At 43.6% G+C, this 21,058-nt stretch overlaps 1 protein-coding gene across 1 annotated transcript in view; it reads right to left on the reverse strand.

Moving 5' to 3' along the window:
* Nucleotides 1-2,899: 2,899 nt before the first annotated feature.
* The window catches only part of SH3RF3 (SH3 domain containing ring finger 3), a 120,237-nt gene continuing 102,078 nt past the window's right edge, over nt 2,900-21,058 (reverse strand). The window contains exons 9-10 of the mRNA XM_039714497.1: nt 15,886-16,223; nt 2,900-6,141 (exon numbers count right to left, since the gene is read on the reverse strand). Coding sequence (XP_039570431.1) covers nt 5,973-6,141; nt 15,886-16,223 — 507 coding nt within the window. The 3' untranslated portion in view covers nt 2,900-5,972. The remainder of the gene's footprint in view (nt 6,142-15,885; nt 16,224-21,058) is intronic.

Raw genomic sequence — 21,058 nt, forward strand, 5'->3', positions numbered from 1 at the left:
ATGTTTCCATTAACGCAGATCCCAGACAATTATCTGGGGAGGGGAGAAGGGAAAACCTTAACAAATTGCCCTGCTGTCTTCGAGGCTGATTTTCCAGTGGGCAGCTATAGGGCAAATTTGACACACGCATGAGGAGGAGAAAGGGAATGCCTTTCTGCTGTAGCTGGAGAGAAAGGTGTGGGGACAGCTCCCGGACCCCTTGGCTGTGCAGCGTCACACATGAGAGCCGAGTGCCTCAAGGAGGCAGCAGTGATGTGGGGCAGGGTCACCAGCCCTGGGCCGGGGATGTGTCAGACTTTGACTCCCAGCCTGATTCAGTGGCAAAGCCAGAGGTGCCTGTGGGTTTCCTTGGGCATGTGCCCACTCAGCAGCTGGAGATGCCTGTCAGACACTGCCCTGTCTCCAGAGTCCTGTGCCAGTGCCAGCCTTGGGGACCCTGGCCCTTAAGCAGTCCTTGTGGTCCTCCTTGGCCAGGTGGGATGGCAGAGGACATGCCCCCTGGCGATGGGATTGCCCTGCACTCCTGCCACGCACACCCCACAGCTGCACTCCTGCGGCCAGCGTGGGCTGCACACTGGCATGACTGACAGCAGCTCTACCAAGCCCTTGTGCAGATGCAGAACACAAATGTAATATGCTTTCCTTCTCTGACAGTAAGTTAAAGACACTTCTCCCTTCCCTCCTGTCTTAATGAATTAATTTCTCCTCTACCCCCTTACTTAGCTGTGCCACATCACTCCTGTGTTCCCCACGAGGATTCTGTGGATGACAGCAACCCCTCCACCAAAGGCAGCTCCCCCATGGCTCACCCCAGTTGTTTGCTGGAGTGCAGCACCGATGGTATTGACCAATCCAAGGTTTCCCCCGGCCAAGCATTCCCCCAAGGAAGCTCTCCCTTAACTAAGCCAGTCCTGTCCTTTCCAGTGCCCTTTCTGAGAGGGGTGGGCAGGTAGCACCAGTGCAGCCCCACTCCCTGGCAGCACTCCTTGCTCACAGGCTTTTCTGCACACACACATGCGTGTGTCACCCAGGAGGTCACAAAGCTCAGAATCCTGTGTGCAAGACTATTCCTGTTGCCTTTGCAAAAGCACTGCATTGCATCTTGGCTGGTGTAAAAGAGCCATTTGTGTTGGAAACAGCTTTCAGTGACTCCCTGGCCAAGTCAGCAGGATGCTGGCTGTCTTTCCCTGGAGCTGCTGGGGTCTCCATAGGGAGCAAAGAAGAGACCCAAGTAGAGGTGGTCTCACCTGCAACTGAGATGTGCTGTAAACGTGGGGGACTCACACAGGCTGTCAGGCACGTGCTGCAAGGGGACCACCTTGGTACAACCTCCTCAGTGTTCTGGCTCGTGGCCCCTTTGTGGCACCGTAGGGCAGGTGGTGCTGCTTGGTGGCTGAGAAAAATCAAGTGGTTTTCTAAAGGGAGGATAGACACCCATGGCCCAGTGATTGGAAATACATCTGTGACCACTTGGAAAGTTATTTTTGCTACATGAAAGGCTGGGACGCGAGGACAGGGCCTTCTCCAGACTGTAGCACCTCTTGGCTTTCCTTCCAGTACAGCTCATTTATTTGGTTTGGCACCAAGTAACGAAGCCATGTAGCTGCCAGGTTCACCATGTATAAGGAGCTGCTGATGTCAGGAAGAGCTTTTGGCTGCAGGAAAGCCCTGCAGATGTTGTCCAGGTGGTTCTGCTCTCCATGAGCATTTAGAAACAGTCAAACCATGTAACAATTTTACAATGATTATTTTTCTTTCAAAACACAGCCTAAATTTCTATCAGGCCCTGGAGCAGAAGCACAGGGTGACACGCAGTACGAAGGCTGTGTGAGGTGTGTGGTATGTGCTGGCAGCAGGGCACACAGAAATGCCAGAGGAACAGGACCTGGCAGAGTGTGGAGGGGACTGGCACGCCAGGCCAGCTCGGAAGTAGCTGGCAGGCTCCTCTGTGCAGCGTTTTGCACCATGCTGCTTGTCAGACAGCCAGCAAGGCTTAGCAGAGGGAGAAGTGTTGCCTGCCCACATTTAGATTCTAGTGGTTTCCACATTTCAGAATTTTGACTCAGGATCCAGCTGGGGCAAAAGGAGACTTGTGTCACCTCTCATGCAGATGACCTGGTGAGTTAGCTGTGCCTCACTAACTGTGCAAAGAATCACCACCTGCAGGTGCCTTTTCCAGGGGTGTCTCTCAGCCAAATCAAGGCAAACACATCCAGATCCATTCATGGACTCACGTTCCCCCTTCAGATGCTCTGCACTGTGCTGCTGAAGGGGAATCTCAGGCCTTGTCTAAAAACGGGTTTACCTTTCTCACCTGAGTTAGGGGGCATTCAGTTGCCCAGGGTACAACCTGCTCCTTCCCTCTCTTGCAGTTCCTTGGCTGTACACTGCCTAGAGGACACAAGTACCTTGCTGACCCTGCCCAAGCCTATCCAGGCCATGAGGAAAGGGGTTTTCCTCTGCCTACAAACTTGCTCAACCCACCAGGTGACCTCAGAGCACCTCTGAAGCCCACTATTGGAGACTGCTCTTTTCCTTGCCAGTTTTTTGCTTTCACATCCCTTCCTAGCTTCTCTGCCACAGCCTTATCCTTGCCACCTTGGTGCCTCTTCCTGGCCTGTACCCACTCTCTTTCTCTGGACGTACACACCTCTTCTCCACAGGTAAGTTGTTAACTTCCCAAGACTTTGAAGAAATCCCAGATGTGCCAAAAGAAGAACCAGAGATTCTGACTCTAGTTCAGGCATTTCTTACCCCTAACAGGTTTTTGTTTATGTGGGAATTACTACAGGGTTTGCAGACCAGTCTTCCCTATTTTCTTTGCAAACCTCAGAGCCGCTTGCACTACTTGTTCACCTTGTTGTCTAATAGAGAGAGAAACCTCAGTCAAGATGCCTTAATACTTATTTTATTTAAAGAATCAGAAACACAGTCATTGTAGTTCATTTGTACTCATATCTGCCAACATTTCCTAAACCACGTTAACATTCATGTATAACAAAAACATTTTCTGAGCTGTGCAAAGTTCAAAGGAACTGTTCAATTACTTGAACCCATTTCTAGAAGAACAAACATGGCATTTTACAAACTGAGGCCACCAGAAGGAATCTTTTCTCCACCCTTTTGCAGGAGATGGAGATGCCCCCTCCTCCCTCTTTTCCTGGCATGACAGGCAAAAACGAGACCACAGTATGAGTCAAACCTCTCTCAGTCCAGGACTTTCTGAATGGCACTGGGTCATGTTTTTGTATCACTGGGCTGTATTAAGTTGACCTTAATACTTGTGCTCCTGGCATGGAAGTGATTTGTCCAAGAAGATTACTCAGTAACCCAAACTGTGATAAGCAATAAAGAGGGCCCAGAAACAGCTGCTATCAAAACAGAACACCTCCTCCCCCCTCCCCCCCATATTTTTCCTAGAAGAAAAATATGACTGGAAGGGTTGTTGACCATTCAAAAAATCATCATCCCCCTTGCAAAATATATTTTAAAGCACTGATTTAATGATATGACATCTGCATGTTTTCCTTGATCCTCTCACACTCCAGCTTTTGTCCTGTTAGAGTTAAGCATAAAACAGTGGAAATCTGGAACCATTTTAGATCTGGCTAAACAGAATAGGCAGCATGCAAGTTGTCATCCTGTTTTGTTTTTCTGACTGTAGTAAATACACCACAGAACAGAATTTTAAGAGCATTTTAACCACTGTAAGTTGTCAGAAAAAAAATCTCATCTCTGACAGATCTAACCCAGAATTTTTATTGGAATCAATAACACACATTTTGGCATTGCTGACTGCCTAACTGTGCAGTTTACTGTTTGAGGTGCAATGACACCAGTTCTGACCTGGACCAAATAAGTGGAACAGATATGGCTCTAGTCTCAAACAAGTCTTTCCAGAAGACGTTTCTTCAGTCTCTTATTGGTTATAAAAAGGCAATTTCCTCTTAACAGTAACTAAATTTTTAGTGACTGACTCATTACAATCTGGAGTATCAACAAATGCGGCAACATCAAGTATAAAAAGAAACACCCTGAAAGTGATGCCTCCTGGTTTGAAGGTGCTATACTTGGCCATGAACTGTGTTTCTGGAATTGGTTTGTTAACATGTGACAGCAAGAAGAACTTATTTTACAGAGAACAAAGTCACAGAGCTGAACTTAAACATGAATGCTCACTTACATGGGTTTTGATATGTACTAGTACACACGGCTTGAATGAAAACAAAACTTACACCTTCGCATATGAAATACTGGTAACGCAGTGATGATGTTCACCCACCAGGCCTCTATGTTTTAATAAGATCATCTCCAGGTTACAGTGCCTCTGACACACTTCTAAACACCCACCACATGTGGGCTTTGGCAAACAGCCAGCTGCTGTCAGAGGCAAGGTATGGATACAGCTATGAAAGGCCTTTCAACACAATTCACTCCTCAAGAACCGATGTCTTTTTAAATACTCTTAACAACTGCATTATGACTTTTTTTTCTCATTCCTTTTCATACAAATTACTGGCTAAACTCACATTTATTGCACCTTTAAGTCCCTGGTAGATGGAAGCTTATATTGCCTGATACAGTTTGTATTGTAGCTTGACGACGTTAAGAAATCCAACAGTCTCCAGAACTGTACATTTCTACAGTAAGAAATCACATTTCCATAACACTAATTACTGCTGTCGCAGATCAGCTCTTGTCTCTGTCATGCAACGACAGAGGAAAACTCCATGGTCCCTGCGTGTGCTAGAACCTGCAGTGTTCTTCTTATTGCCATGAAAAAGTCAATTAAAATGACTCCTCTGGGAATTACTTCCAATTCTGGAGCCATTATCACTCTCCAGACAGAACGCTGTGCTTCAGCATGGGTCTTCAGCCACTCTAAATATGTAGGAGAGAGCAAGCATGTGTATGTTCCACAGGCAGCCCCCCCAGGTATATTTATCGGTGACCATGCAGCTTTTTCTCTTTTCCTCTATGATGCAAGAACAAGCAGTCTGATCTCAATCTTCAGGTATGTTTCTAATTTCATATGTTGAATGCAAATCTTGTTGCAGCCTCTCTGTTTAACCAAATCTTTAACAATTAAAAAAAATAGCACCAGATGTATGAAAAAGAGGAAATGTCTGATCTAGTAGGAATATATATAAAGTAGAGCAATTCTTACAGTAAAAAGGTACGTCGTACAAAAAAGCAATGGAAAGTGATACCGAAGGACAAAAATCCATGCTGCATATAATACGGGCAGAAGACAGGCAAAAGGGATTCTGCTCAAATAACCACAGTTTAATGGTGGAGCCGTGCTTCCTCCAGGACCTCCCTGGCAGCAGTGCCAGGACACGGGTGGTGTGGCACTCTGAGTACTGAGCACCAACACGCACCAACAAACCTGCGCAGCATATCTTTGAGGTATATAGAAAGCATGACATTAACATTTTTGACTCCTCATTCTTACTTGCACAATGATGCACTGATCTTTAGCTGGGGTTTTCTCCACCCTCCCCTCTTCTTCCCTTGGTAAAAACAAAATCCCAGTTTCGAGCTTCCTAGCACACCTCCTTGAACTCTCAAATCCATCTTGCATAGGCCAGTAATAAGAACACTGCAGCTCTGACAAATAAGTTACAGCAATATAACAGCTTTCCTCTTAATTTTTTTTAAAGATATCTTCTCTATAATTTACACAAAAGGTTAACAGCCAGAGTTTAGGTTACTACAGTCCAGATGGGCGTCCTTTCAGTCTGTGATTCCAGGTGGAAGGCACTACTTCAACATACCACTGTATGCACCGCACACGGTCTCGGGAGCACAGCGGGACACTGTGTCTCCAGAGCTGCAGACTGAAGGGCCTGGGGGAAGTCTTTGGAAATAAAAATGGCAGTGGTTATCAGTCCAGTTTCTCTTTGCTGTCTCTTCTTGTGCTATGCAGTTTCCCCTGAAAGCTCCTCAGCTGAGAGAGCGGTGATTTGTCCTCAGAAGCTCTCGACAAAGCTCCCGGGGAAGAGGCCCGTCCTGCCATTCCTCTGCAACGTCCCCTTGTACCAGCCATCCTCGCGCTTCTTGTGCACAAACACAATGTCACCTTCCTTCAGTTCGATCTCCGCCTCGCTCTGCGGTGGGTATGGCACCACCACGCGGTACCTTTGGAGAGAAAAATGTGCAAACACTTGGTTAATCTGCACTTGAAGGGAGCAGCTGGGCACCAGCACCAGAGATCTTGGGAAGAAAAAAAAACCAACAACTTTTGGAAATATCAGTAAGTTACATTTTCACACACTAGTTGTATGCAATGCAGATACATTTTCTACTAAAACTGAGTAAGATGTCTTGCCAGCTTGGCTGGACAATTGACCAGGATGGCTCTGGAGCCAGTCCATGAAAACAGAAATGTGTTGTCAAGTGGATGGACCACTCATGGTATCTCTGCTCCCAGCTGTGTGCTGAGCCTGTGCCAGGACTTGGCTGCTTTATCCTACTGTTGCATCTCTGCTGTAACATGTCTTATTCAGCTCTGCGTTTGCTCCATCCAAAAATCATAGCATCATAGAATGATAGAACAGTTTGGGCTGGAAGGGACTTTAAAGGCCATCTAGTTCAACCCCTCTGCTAGAGGCAGGGACATTTTCAACTCAAGCAGGTTGCTCAGAGCCCATGTGTCAACTGCATAAATCAGCTTGGTGTCATCTGCAAACTTCCTGAGGACACCCTCAATCCCACCATCTATGTTATTGACAAAGGTATGGAACAGCACTGGTCCCAGTGTGGACCCCTGAGGGACACCACTTGTCATCAATGTCCATTAGGACATTAAGCCACTGATCACTACCCTCTGGATGTGGCTGTCTAACTAATTCCTGATCCACCTAAAAGCCCACCCATGAAATCCATCCTTCTCCAATTTAGAGAGATGTTGTGAGGGACCATCTCAAAGACCTTACAGAAGTCCAGATATGTGATACGCTCTCTTCCCTTGTCTACTGATGAAAAATGGGGTTTGCAATGCTCCCACTGCCTGTGACACCAGCAGATGTTAGCTAAAGCAGTTCACATTTTTCTTCTTATAATATGTCTTGAGAATGTACTTTGAGTCCCTCAAACCTGGAAGGGAAGCTAAAATGGAGAGGTATCAAGTGACTTTCAAAGCACTCTCCAAACCAACGGGGAGCCCCAGTCCTGAACCATTCCCAGGGCTCTCTGGGAACTTAGTTGTCAAGTGTCACTTCATTTCAATGAAGTAATGATGTGTCTGAGCCTGATACAGCTATTCTGCACTCAGAGCTTATCAGCAGGTGTCCTTCTGAGAGCACAGACCGGGCCATTTTATATCAAGGCACTTGTATGCAGAGCAGGGAATATATTTCTACTGCACGGTTGTTTTTTCCTTCAGCACTTCTGCAGTCATCTGGCATTTGGTTAACAGTCAATAAATGTCTTGCTAATTGCAAAGTAATGAATATAGTAAGATAGTTAAAAGTTGCCAATTGATTACCTAAAGTCCATCTCCTGAGAATTAATATATTCACAGCTGCTGCCTGGCTGCCAATGCCTGAGTCCTGTTTGTAACAAGGTGAGTACTTTTTTAAGATAATATCCTGCCCCTGGGGACTTTAACACACCCTGGAGGCTGTGGACCATGCCCTGAGGCCATCCCCAGTAAGACAGTACTAAAGCAAGGGGCTCTCCAGTGGCCGTCACCCATTTTCTTTGCAGATTTTGCTCAGGTGCATAGTGACTTCAGCTCTCAAACTAGGCACTCCACTTTGGCATGACACTGGAAATATCAGCTTTTACTCTATGTTTGGACATCTCCACAGCCAAACAACCTATTGCTTGGAAAAGCATTAAACTCCATTTGGTTCTGTTCTAATACCTGACCATGGCTTTTTTATCTTGACAGAGCAACAGAGTCGTGGAAAATATATGTGTTCAAGTGCCATCAAAAATTTGCTGATCCTCTCTGTACCTTGGTTAATAAATCTAGTTGTCACTTCCTTCCTCTGTGGAAAAGCAAATAACAGGGGTTGAAACGTGTGCAGGAAAATGGTCTATCAAGCTATCATCTGTGGAACTGCTACACTTATAATATGAAGCTTTGCCAATTACACTCATTATGCAAATGAATGCACACATTATTTCAAACACTCTGCTGCAGTGTTGATTAATTAAATTATCAGAGTGGAACAATTTCAGCTAAGATGATGCCAAGTTTCAGATCTCACTACTCTTATGCACAATCACAGCCCACTGGAGCTCTGCATCAGGAACTCAAGAGGCCTTGAGAAAGAAAAAAGGTTGGACCTCAACATTAGTTGAGTGCTGTGGAGGTACTCACAGACTATTCTGGTAAGTCAGAAAACAGAAACTCAGAAAAAGGTGGTGTCTTGGGCAGGGCCACTCTGAAGACCCAGCTGGGACTGCCAGCACCTCATGTTATACCAAAAGCACAAAGATATCCTTTTAAAGCAAAACTGCATCCTCAGAGTGATGAGCTGCTAGTCCCTAAATGGTTCACAAGAGGAGGCAGGTGACCACACTCAACAGGAATGTGCCCACTGTCATAAAAGGGGCTCTACACAGCATCTTCTTAGCAATTTAGAGAAATAAATCTCAGTCACTGCATTACAAAATGAGGCACTTTTCCCCCATTTGGGAAACCCTAAACGCTATGGTTTAAATCTAATTAACTACAGTACCTCACAAGATAGTACCAAAGAGGTTTTTGATAGAATAATAAAATACTAGCTACGAAAGACCTTGCAAATCAGTTAAGAACTCCTGTGTGAGAGACGGAAAAAGATGCGATGCCTTTTCCCATGAGAGGTTTGGAGCAGAGCCTGGGAGAGGCAGCCCGGCGGGGGCTGCAGGGCACATCCCGGCACTGCGCTGGCACGGGGAGCTGTGCCACCCCTCCACACCTCCAGGTGGCACCTCAGCCCTGCTTATCCTCTGGAATGGAATCCCAAGGACAGCTATTAGCTGTGTTTCTCTGGCAGAAAATGTCTCTTCTCCCAAACATCCTCCCTCACTCCCAAAAAGGCAGTCCGGGATACTTCTATTTATATCTCCACTTTTAATTTCCCCTTTTCTCCCCTTTTTGAGAAGATGCTATAAAATTGTAGGTTTTCATATACCAAACTGTTGCTTGGCATTTTAGATGAATCTCAGTCTTCTCAATTTTGTCTGTGTCACACTCCACCTCTAAATTACCAACTTGCAAAAATGCTGGGCAACAATTATGATGACAAGTGTGGCAACCAGCTCTGACCACCATTAACAATATTTGGTATTTTCTGTTGTAAATTGTGTAAATCTGTCTTATATAGTTACAATTCTGACAAATGTTAATAATTTTGGCCCAAATTCTCCTCAGCAGTTGGCTGTATTGGGCTGAAGGTCCAACATACAGCCCAATGGCCTCATCACTTCCAAGAATAACATGAGGGGTTATGCAGCACCAGCAGGACCCATATGAGCACTTCCACAAACTGCTCTCAGGTCCTGTGTTTGGGAGCAAAGACCTGTTTTGTGGTCCCACTGGTCTGTAAGGGATGGTGTTCCTTCAGAAAACCATCCACTCACAGCCATGTTTAAAAACATTTAAACCACCCCAAAATGGCACATGATTAGGCTTGTATGAGCGCTGAAAGTAAAATCTCTGCTGATTCATGCACCAAGCTGTCCCAGCTCTGTGGGACTTCAGAGGTTGCATTTCCCTTCCTTTCTTAGTACTGGGCCCCTCTTGTATTTTTCTTTTAGGGGACAGACTTGATGTTTGTCATCCCCACTGCTGGCTGCTGAGCATCCTTGGATTGGGCACTTCATCCCTGGAGGCTACAGTCCAGGATGGGCAGTGGCCTGGGAAGGGTCCTTGGTGCACAAGAGATAATACATAAGAAGAGGCTGCAAGTAGTATCAGCAAGGACAGGGGATAGGTTTTTCCTGGGCAGGGAAACCCCAGGGAGCTGGAGAGTGGGGTAAAGTAAGGGACGAGGTGGAGGAAGAGGGAGGCTGATGGGAGAAAAACTGGGAGCAGAGGAAGAAACGTGACTGTGGTGAAAACTGGAAGCCCTGATAGAAGGTGTGGATATGGCTGATGAGGGGGGAAGCTCTGCTGAGCTGAGTCAGGGAGAGCAAAAAGCCTTGGTGGGAGGGAGCCTGGGGCAGGGACATGGCATCCCAAGAAGCAGGAGACTGCATCAGTAGAGGCTGGGACTGGGGCTGAGGGTGGGATGGGCACCTTGGCAGCAGTTATCTCACTGAGCTGGGAATAGGTCCATCCTCTGCTGTCAGCAAAGACCTTGCAATCCCCCTGTCCCCTGTCTTCATAGCACTTGTTTTCACAGCCAAAAGAAACACCTCTCCCACCCAGCCCTCCCTTTGCTACTCCTACTGAAATCTGGAAGGTGCAAATAAGACTCCTAACCTCAAACAGATGTCACCTGATGGAAGTTCTGGTTTTGTTTCTTTTAAAAAAGCAAAATGATTAAAAATATCAAGTGTAGATACATAAAGAAATCTACAACCTTACAAGAACACAAGTGTTTCACACCCATGCATCTGAGATGAAGAAAAAGGCAAATAAAATTGTCCATGACTTTAGTTCTGCTTGCAATATAATCTTCCATTATATGATTGCATACTAGTTTTTCCATAGAATGCCTGCATTTAGTGCACAAGATGCTGCTCTGGATGTGAGTCAAGGCTCTGACATGGAAGCCATCCCACCTTTTGCAGAGGTTGGAATATCTCTAGCCAGTGACCATGATGAAATGCACTGAGTAGTGCAGATGTGGGGAAAGTGGCTTCTCTGACTCCTTCAGCTGCAAAGCCTCGTGCCACACTTTCCCCAGACAGAGACTCATCTCATGCACACTGGCTGCGTAGGAGTCCTGTCTGGTCTGAATGACTCATGCAGGCCCTCTGCCACTGTGCAGGCAGGCACTGAACAGTATTGATCAGAACTGATCAGTAATTAATGACTGAACTCAGCCATGGACACTCTAAAAAAAACCCCAAAATACTCACTGAGTAAATATGTGTATCTGGGACGCTGATGGAACTAGACCAACTTAAGAAAATGTGCAATGATGCAAATTAGGTCTGCAGGGCTAACCTCCAATTTGATCCCATTTAGAATTCTTGAATTTGGATGCTTAATGCAAATTCTTATTTCTCAAAGTATCATGCACTAAGGACAGGTCTAGTCCTGTGACTCCAACAGGTCTCTTACGCATTAGGGATACACAGTTTTGGAGGCAATGGAAAATCAGTGCCAAAGGACCGTCTAGCCCAGTTAACCATTGCTCTTGTTTACCAGTGGAGCTCTGTTTTTTCATCCTTTCACTGGCAAATTGCAGGGACCTGCAAGGCACCTCTGTACACTACAAGCCAAAGCCTGCTTCTTCATAGTATGGGGACTGAATCAGCAGCCTTAGAAGAACAAGTCTCAGTTGGGTCTTTTACCTTTCTGCTGGAAATATATTAGGATTCAATTTCTGAGATGGTTGACGGTTGGTTCCCAGTCCTAAGGCAGGCATACCTACTCAGAGAAGCACTTAACCACGTGAATGCATGTCACTGTTCAGTCAGAAATTACTCCTTGGGTCATTTCTCTAGTATCACTTTCCAGGAATGAAAAGAACCCTTCCTCTGCTTTCCTTTTTGGCAAAGAAGACATATGAGCACAGCAAAATTGAAGTCAATGGGCGTTAAGCACATGCTTGAATGCTTCCTTGAATTGGGAGCTCAATTTCTAATGTGGTAGTGATTTGTAGAAAGATACATGGAAACATGGAGGGATCTATTTTAAAGGTTAAACTTGCTGCTCCCATCTTATTCTGCAGCACTGTTGTGGTTATAACTGGGTTGAAGACTGCACAAAAACCATAGAAACGCAGCACAGATATGCCAGTCGTGACAATAAGTCTGGCCACAGCTGCTTTATCACAATATAACATGGCAGAGTTAGTGCCAGCTACTATAAAGGAGTCAACAACGCGTGACATGTTTTACTCAGGTTCGCCTCTGGGAACAGTGCCAGGCAGCACGGGGAACATGACTCACGCACACACACACGCACACTCAACTCTCCTGTTTTGCTTAATGTACAGTCACATTTTCTTGAAGGGGGTGGCAAGGGAAGTATTTTGTTTTGGTGCTGCCAGGCACACAGCACCCCCCTCCTGTGAGCCAACAGCGTGGTGGGATGTGGGCAAGGCTCTGGCCCAGTGCCTGCCTCACCACAGTGTGTCCCTGTACTGGTCCTGTTTCTCACACCAGCAGAAACTGGATGGAGCTGTAGGTGGAAAAGAGTGTGTGGGGCACACACAGCCTGATGGGGTATTCACTTGGCAGTCAATCACTGCCACATGAAGTGACAAGAACACCACCTGGGAAATTTCTCTGCTCTGCTGCTTGGATTGCTGGATGCTTTATGGCAGAAAGCATCTGAAGGAATGTGGTTTTATAAACTGGTAGTGGAAACTACACCCAGAAGGCAAAGATGGGCTCTGACTATCCTAGCAAACTAGACAAATATGAAAGCTAAATGACAGGAGAGCTAGGAGCAATTTCCTTCCCAATCCAGTCACCCATAGCCAGGCTTTGGAATATCAAGAAGATAATTGTTTTCCTCTCTCTGTACAAAAAAACCAAAACAAACAACCAAAAAAGACTAAGAGTATAAACATTAACACCACCTCCAAGAGGGTGACGCTTGCTTCACCTTTCTGTCTACCTGGCTGCAACTCCCAGAAGGTCTGCACTGTCAGGCAGCAGAATAGGCAATTCATCCCTTAAATAGTGAGTGAGCTGCATGCAATCAGAGCCCTTTAATGCACCTCCTGGTGCGCTGGGTTTGATCAGTAACCTGGATGTGGCGAGTGCTGGAGCTGCAAGCCAACCTCTATAGGAAACATAGCAGGGCTTTGCTGCCTGCATGAGCCTCACTTTGAATGCCGTAAATATTAAGGAATGTGCTACTTCTTCCAACCTTTCAGTGCTCTGTTTCTGTGTGCACAGATGGGCGTTGGGAGACAGAAAGCCAAGTACAGCTAAGTGTACTGAAATGCTTTGCAGCTTTTTAAAATTTCTTCCAGCATCTGAATCTGTTTATCTAACCTTTTTTTCCCTCTCCTCCCTTTTCTTTCTCAGAGAATTGCTCCTACTGTGTGTATGAAATGCACCAAAATGCAAACAAGCAAAATATGGAGCTGAGTGACGTTGAATGCAAGTTGCTCCACTGCCAGATGTGAAAAGAACAAGAGGTTTGAAAACCGTAATTTGTTTAAAAAAAAAATAATTTGGTACTTCTGAGAAATTTGATGATTTAATGAGCACAGATGGATGTGGGATGAATTTCTAGCAGACAAGTGTTTAATGTATCTGCTCAGATTATTCCAGGACTAAGCATTATCCTTCCTAGTGCATGAAGGTAATTAATATTTCCCATTATGGACATGAAAAAACCCATATGATCAGTTAAGGAATGCAGATACACCAATGATATGGAAGTTAATTCATAAATCAATTAAAGAATCTTGCCTGCTGTGTATAATTATGGTTACTTCAATTATAGCTTATTTTCAGATTTAAGACTCAGGAATCAAAATACGTAAAATCAGAGGAAGTTCCTTATCATCATATACTGCAGCTGGAAGTATTTACTCAGTTTTAGCACTCTAAATCTATTTGCTCCTGATTCCAGCACAGCTAAGAGGATGCAGGTAACCTTTGTCTCTCTGGTTTCAGTCTGCCAATTAAAATAGTCATCAGTTAAATGTTTCTCTACCTGGACCACCTGAGGTGGACTGAAAAATTCGTAAGGTATGGGACTAGCCCTGGCATATTACATAATGCGTCTGGAGTTCTCTGTAGTAAAGCTTTGAGAGCAGCATATAAACATCCAGCTCTGGAGACGTCAGGGGCTGTACTCCCCAGCTTCCCTTCATGGTTACATTTAACTAAAGGTGCAGCAGCCCACTGATTCAGTTACACTGGTACTAAATCTGGTTTATATTGATTTAACTTTTCTTATAGCATTAATCTGAACTGATGTAGACCAAATTAAGTGTGCCTAAATAGGGATTGGTTTTTCACTCCTTTTACTAAATTACTTTTTCATGGATTTTAAGAGTAAGAGACTACTGCGATAGTCTGTTCTCACTGCCTTCATTACAATGCTGAAGGACTTGCCTGTATTTATTTCTGCTTCAAGACTAACAGCTGCACCTGAACAAAAGCATCTCTTTTAGAAAAAATGCCAAATCTAGTGTAAAAATATTCCCATGTCTGTCCTGACTGCAGTCTCTTACAGACTGCAACCATGCCATCCCTACACTCTTTACCAGGTGTGCCAGAGCTCTCTGTGTCTCTCATTGAAAGTATATAGTTTTAAATCTTCCATTTTTCTTATGATGCTTCTCTGAGTCCACTTCACTTTGTATCAGATTTGCCTCTTCTGAAATATACTGTTACTCTGTGTTCACCTGACCAGGAGCTGAATTAGTTCTGCACCAACAGATCTGCCCTACCCATCACCCACTTCCCACTTCAGTCCTCATTCTGCAACAGTAAAGGTTTTATGTCGACAGTTCAGGTTCAGGACCCCACTCCTGTTGGGATGCACTACATACATTAATAACCATTTTCTAGTGATTTCTTACATAGATTTGATGCCAGTGAATCAATTTCCAAAACACTTAGTATCTGCTGGGTTGGTTGTGTACAGTTTACTCAGGAAGGGGTTTTATGGTAACAAACCAGATGCCTTAGAAAAGCGTATGTTATGGTGTCACTGTCACCTTCTCAACTGAATTCCAACCTGCATTGAGTAAAACACTGTATTTGGACAGTCCTGTAATGTCTCTTATTACGCATCATCTGCTTCACAGTCCCAACAGGATTCTGGGTCAGGTGCCTTGCCCAATCCATTCTCTTCAGCCTCTTTCATATACTCAGACAAAACTAGTTTCTTTCCAACTTCTGTGATTTTAATGTTATTTCAAAATTGTTTTAAATACCAGTTCAAGTGTTTTCTCTGAACAGCTTTTTGAAAATTCCTCAATGGTTTTGTAAAAACATGTTTTTCTCAATCACCTTCTGAGTTAAAAGCATTCCAACAGCACTGTAGCTGTGTATTATTTATTCCCTTCCCAGTCCTCAAGCTGCAGTCTTGTAGAAAACATTTACCTGAAGCCAGTGTGACTCTGCACATAGAGACCTATCTCTTTTCTGCAACCCCCAGCTCTTTTCTGGTCAGTTATCTCTCTCTCCACCTGCTTTTGTATTTTGGTATTCCTATTCTTCTTTTTTCAGGTTTGCAAAGTCAGTTAATCTGAGGTACCAAGGTAGAGAGCAGGCTGCTGAAATGAACTCCAGAATCACTGGTACATCCCCCTCTAGAAATGAGCTACATTTTTGGTAACAGGTCACTGAAGATGGCTGTATCTGTATGTATTCTAAACAAGAAGAATTTGAAACAGTCTTTGGTATTGCAGAACAGGACATGTCCAGATGGGACATAATATGCCAATTTCTTTAACTTATTCCTTAAGTTAAAATACTGGAATCCCACTTAAAATGTGGCATTTGCCAACAGCACTTACACCATTTGGGCTGAGAAAGCACTGCTATCCTCCACATTTAGACCAGAGCTATGGAGTGTCATGGACAGGTTCTCTTAAACACTTTAAACCTGCTCGGTGTACCAAATTATTTTCAATGGGCAGATGCATATAAGCCTTGTCTTCCTAAAAGACAGCTGAGACACGTACAGTCAATCCACAGGACACCAAAACTGCAACAACTCCTGAGCAAACTGAACTTTCATCCCTCCTCCATTTGCTCCCTGTGGATGCAGGCAACCTCAGGAAAAACACTACTTACCTTTCCCGGGGCAAAGGCTTGGGTTCTGGCCGAATAGCTGCCATGGAAGAGAGGGGGGGCCTGGCAGGTGAAGGGATGGAAAAATTCAAATCCAAAGAGCCTGTTTTCCTGTGCAGAGGCTCCAGCCCCATGGCTCCTTGCATTTCACTCTCGATGGGGCATGAGCCGGCTCTGCCGTGACTGGAGAGGGAGGAGAGCTCAGGCCCCACTGCCCCTTGCAGAACTCCTTCAATGGCTGTCTGGGGGTCGTGAGTGGGGGACACAGATGGTGGGGAGCGTGACTTCTTTTTTGTTGATGCTCCTGCTAGAAGTTTCAAGAGCCCGCTCTTCTTCTCCTTCTGCAAAGGAACCAAACAAAACATGGGCAGTGAGCAGACATACCAAGTCCCTTTGCTTTCGTTTTGGAGAACTTCAGTGTGTGACAGAGGAAACCTCTCAAAACTGCCACAGAGTTGGATCCAGGTAGAACTTGAACTTCCTATAATAAAGATCCTATGAAAATCCTACCCCACTGGAAAAGGTTTCAACTAATTCAGTAGAGTAAGGACCAAACATACTGCAAAATTATCCCCATTTTCAAATCCATCCAGGCAGTGATCATGTGCCTTTTGAAAGAAAGAGTGCAGCTACACTAGTACAGCAAAGATACAAACTTCCCATGCAGAGAACACAGCAAGCAGAATGCTGCCCTGTCTCTTCAAGGAGAATCCTGTCGCTCAATATAGATATATCCCAAGAAAGAAATCAGGACCCATGGATAAAAACCTCTGCCGGGAAGCACAATGGGCTGAGGAGAGATTTCAGATCCCAGCCCACTGCAAGAGAAGCATTCATCCTTACTGCCTCTTACTTCCTGATGCAGATTTACAGTAGGGAGAATGGAGGCATGAGAATCTGGTTTAACAACTCTTTCCAGAACATGCTACCCTTCACATCCTGTATCACACAGCAATAACTATTCATGCCTCCCTCCCAGAAAGGGGTCACTTCCCTTCATGTGTTAAAGTAAAGATATCACCTTGATGTTTGGAGACAGACCACCTTATTCACAATTGGCAGTGCATGGGAGGTTTCAAATTTCTACAAGGGTTTCTGACACAGGGAAATGAAAAGATGATAATAGCACCCTTTCAATTAATGGGAAGAAAAAAGTTTAGCCTGCGTTCCTGAGGAAACACATCTGACCTTTTGGATTTTACAACAGTGAAATCCTGCTGCACATTTACCTCAAGAACACACAAATACCAAATACTGTGTCCTTAATTTTAAAAGTTTTTTGGCTAGAGGTTTATATGTAGAAATTGGCTATCCTCTGGCACATACTCCACAATGTTGGGTTAGAGTTGCAAACCAGCAATACTGTGCAGTAAATTTTTCCATTTTTTAAAAATGATACAAGAAGTTTTGCAAAGGTCTATTAGATTTCTTCCTCTTTTGTCAGAAGTGCAAGCCATTACCCAAACTATCTTCAGAGGCTCAGGGCTGTGAGGTTTAGCTGTATTTGATAATTTTTTCAATAATAGGATCCCAGGGGATAAAATCAAACCCAGAAACAGCAAGACTTATGGAACAGAAACTCTCTCTATATATTCAAGTAGGAACATTTGTTGGAAATACAAGCCAGTAATTTATTTATTCTCTGTAGACAAAATGTCCCATGCAAGGTTTAAAATTATGCTCTTTTATGTTCTGACTGCTGAAGTAATTTCTCAAAACAGCTTTAAAGAATAGAAAGGCTACAATAAAATAAATATAAGATTTTAGAAGATGCTTGGATTTACTACAGTAAATGCACTTGGAGTATCTGGTATTTCTGCTTCTAAAGTTCTTGTCTGCACTCTTTAACTGTCATGTACTGGTAAGAAAATAGAAATACCTTAGATGCCAAGACACAGAAGACATAAAACGAAGCACAGTTGTTGTCACAGAGCCAAAGTCCACTGATTTTTGAAGAGCAGAGTCTGAACTGTTGTCCTAGGGTGATCTGTGCATCTGGATCCTGGTCTCCTGCATACCACTGGTCATGTTTTAAGAGAGTGTTTTGCACTTACAGGATGGAAGGATGCATCCTGTCAAGATGTTCACCCAGGCAGAATCCACTGAAGCTAAGGCAGGCTGGCCATATGGCTCTACCAGGTCAAAAAAATTAAATCAATTCCACTGGAAACAATAGAAAAGCAGACCAAATGCCCCTGATGAATATCTTCTTTTCCTGATGGGAAGGGACTGTATGGAAAGTGTGCACTCTGGAATTAATCTGAAACACCAGGAAAAATGCTGCAGTTTTTCTCTCACTGTCTAATTAAGAAATATTGTTGCTGTCATCATTATATAAAATTTTAAAGCTCTTCTTGAAATTGCAAAACTCTTCTTTCCCTGTGGCACACTGAGACAATAGCTCTAATGATCCCAGCATCCTGTGTCAATATGCATTTGAAGGTGTCCAAAGGTCAGTGACAGAATACAATAGCCATTGTGGGGCTCTGGAGAAACGGCTATTGTGCAGCAGTGAGCACTCTGAGCCTCCTTAATTGGCAGTCTTGCAAATGCAAAGCAACTATGTGAACTAAAGCCCTGTATAACAAACAATTAATATTCCTATGTGGTAGCAGCTTTTCTAATTTTTGCTTCTAATTTAAATAACTTGGCAAATTTTCATTAGAAAAACCTTGTGCAACTTAGACCATTTAAGGCACAGAAGCAGAAATATTTGGAATTAAGGAAATGCATATACTCACACCCATCTACACATTAAAAAGCAGATGAGTCTGACAGTCATTCAGTTTTGTTTTCAAGAACTGCTTCCACTCTACAGGGTTAGCCCTGGCATAAATTTCTACTCTTAAGCTACTATCCCTTAGAAAACAGAAAGCTATAATGAACTTGCTGATCTATCCTTTGTTCTACTTTAATAAAAGGAAAAATAAAAAATTGATTTTTAGTCCCTGCTGAGCATTTTACTGAACTTCTGAAACAAGATCTGTGGTCTTGGAAGGGAGAAGATGACTTAATTCAATTGCTAAGCCTAGTCAAAACCTGAGCAGCACCATCCTTCAAGTAGTGGCCTTGGGCAAGATACTTAGAGGTGACCCGATACCAACCACTTTGTGTGTGTGGAGATCAGACAATATGTCCAGCTCTTCTCCCTTTGAGTCTGGGTCTCAGCTGTCTGGTTATCACATGGCCAGATCCTCTGCTGACGCTGCTCACAGCATTTCAAGCAAAAGAAGCACTGTCAGGAACTGATAATTTACTGTGATGTCACCCATGAGAAACAGATTGGGTTTGGACCTTCTATGATCAGCAGTTCAACCTAAACCACTACATGCCTCTCTGTCTGTAAAATGGGACTAAGCTGAAACTCCTCCTTGTGCTGTGGGAATTTGTTCATGATTCTAGTGTTACAAAGCTCTACATTTCTTTGGGAGCAACCATCTCTTTTCCATGGTTTTAATATAAAAAAAAAAAAAAAAAGGAATGGGATAGTAGCATGCAGTCCCAGAAGTGATTTATTGCAAATGTCCAAGTATTATGAATTCATTTAATATTTAGTGTAATAGCAGCCATCCTTCACAAGAAATTAATATTAATATGTCTATTCAAGACAGTCCTTCAGCAGTTTCACTGTAAATCAATGAAGCATTAATGGACATAAATGCTGTAGAGAAATCTACACCGATTGGTTACAGACTATGTGGCTTTTGAAAAGAGATAAGAAGTTTACAGGGGTAAAGATATCTGATGACTTTCAGAAATGTTTTTGAATTAAAAAAATAGTTTACTTTTTTTTTCCATTCACAGATGGTTGTTTTATTGTTTTCTAGGAAATCTGTAATCTACTGAAACAGCTGTGTAATTATTGAGTTTTCTTTGTCTAGTAGCTACATTTCCAATTGACTGCAAACTGTGTTTGACATCCCCACCCCCTGAATCTGCCAAGGTCAGACCTTCACATCTGTGTTGATAGATGGATTCACAGTGTGGACAGCACTTCTCCCATCTCCTGGTTACTGCCCACATGTTTATATGAATTTAAATCATCACCTTTTTGTAGCCCAGGTTTTATTCTAGGATGTTCAGAGTCAAAACTTCCAAACCATTAATTTCAAAAGGATTCAATGGAAAGCAAAAGAACAAAATTAGCCCTTACAAATAAATTCCAGGCTGTTTCTAGTTAAGAAAAAAAACAACAACAACTGACTGGGAACACAGACAGTATAGACAACTCAGAATTTTTTCTCTGGCACAGCTGACAGTGGAGGCTCTGTTCCTATGGTGTAGCATGAAGAAATCTCAGAGGATGTCAGTCTCTAGCAGCACAAAGATGGGATGGGCAGCACTTCTGTGACCCTGGAGCATAGCCTTAGGGAAGCCAGCACTTAGACAGGTGTAAGTTCCTCTCGATATTCCAGTGTGAGAATGTTTGGGAACGTGAATACTGTCTGAGCTTAAGAACTCATGAAGGATTAGATCAAAATTAAAGTCTGAGATATGTAAATGTTGAAATATTTTGCTTCACAGTAATTGGGGATGATTTTTCCCCTCATTAATAACTCACTTGAAGATAATAACTAGCTCTTCTTTCAGCTTCAGAGATGAGATGAGCACAGAATGCAGCTACTTCATTGATGACTGAGTGATAACAGAGTCCCCTGTCTGCAAAGCAATAATCATGCCATAATCTAAATACCAATTACATGTACTGGCTATATTAATACAGATATATTTTTTTAAGCCACCCAACACACAGAACATTCTGGTTTAGTTTTCTTCCTCTGAAGCTCCTGATACTTAATTTTCTGCCTATCCAGGTTCATTAAACAAATGAGGAAACCTTACTGCAGCTGATAGAAAAGCTGTCTCTGGTCACTGAAATGAGGTAATTTCTCATGCAACACCAGTTACATCAATAGATAAGACAGCCAGAGGGAGAAGAAGAGGTTTCATTTAAAAATGAAGAAAAAAGAAACAAAACTGCTTAAATGCTGCCCTGAGCCCTACGAGGGCTCAAAAGCCCTCACAAATCAGGAACTCATCTATCAGTCAGTACCCCCAAAACACCACTTTTATTGCTTGTTTAACTTGGTCAGTGCCTGCTTGAGTAAATGTAAGTTAGTGGCTGGAGAACAGTGCATTTTTATTCTGATTCCGACATGGCTTCTGGTGATTGATG

This window comes from Passer montanus, unplaced genomic scaffold (genome assembly GCF_014805655.1).
Source record: "Passer montanus isolate IOZ18808 unplaced genomic scaffold, ASM1480565v1 scaffold3, whole genome shotgun sequence".
Classification (NCBI taxonomy): domain Eukaryota; kingdom Metazoa; phylum Chordata; class Aves; order Passeriformes; family Passeridae; genus Passer; species Passer montanus.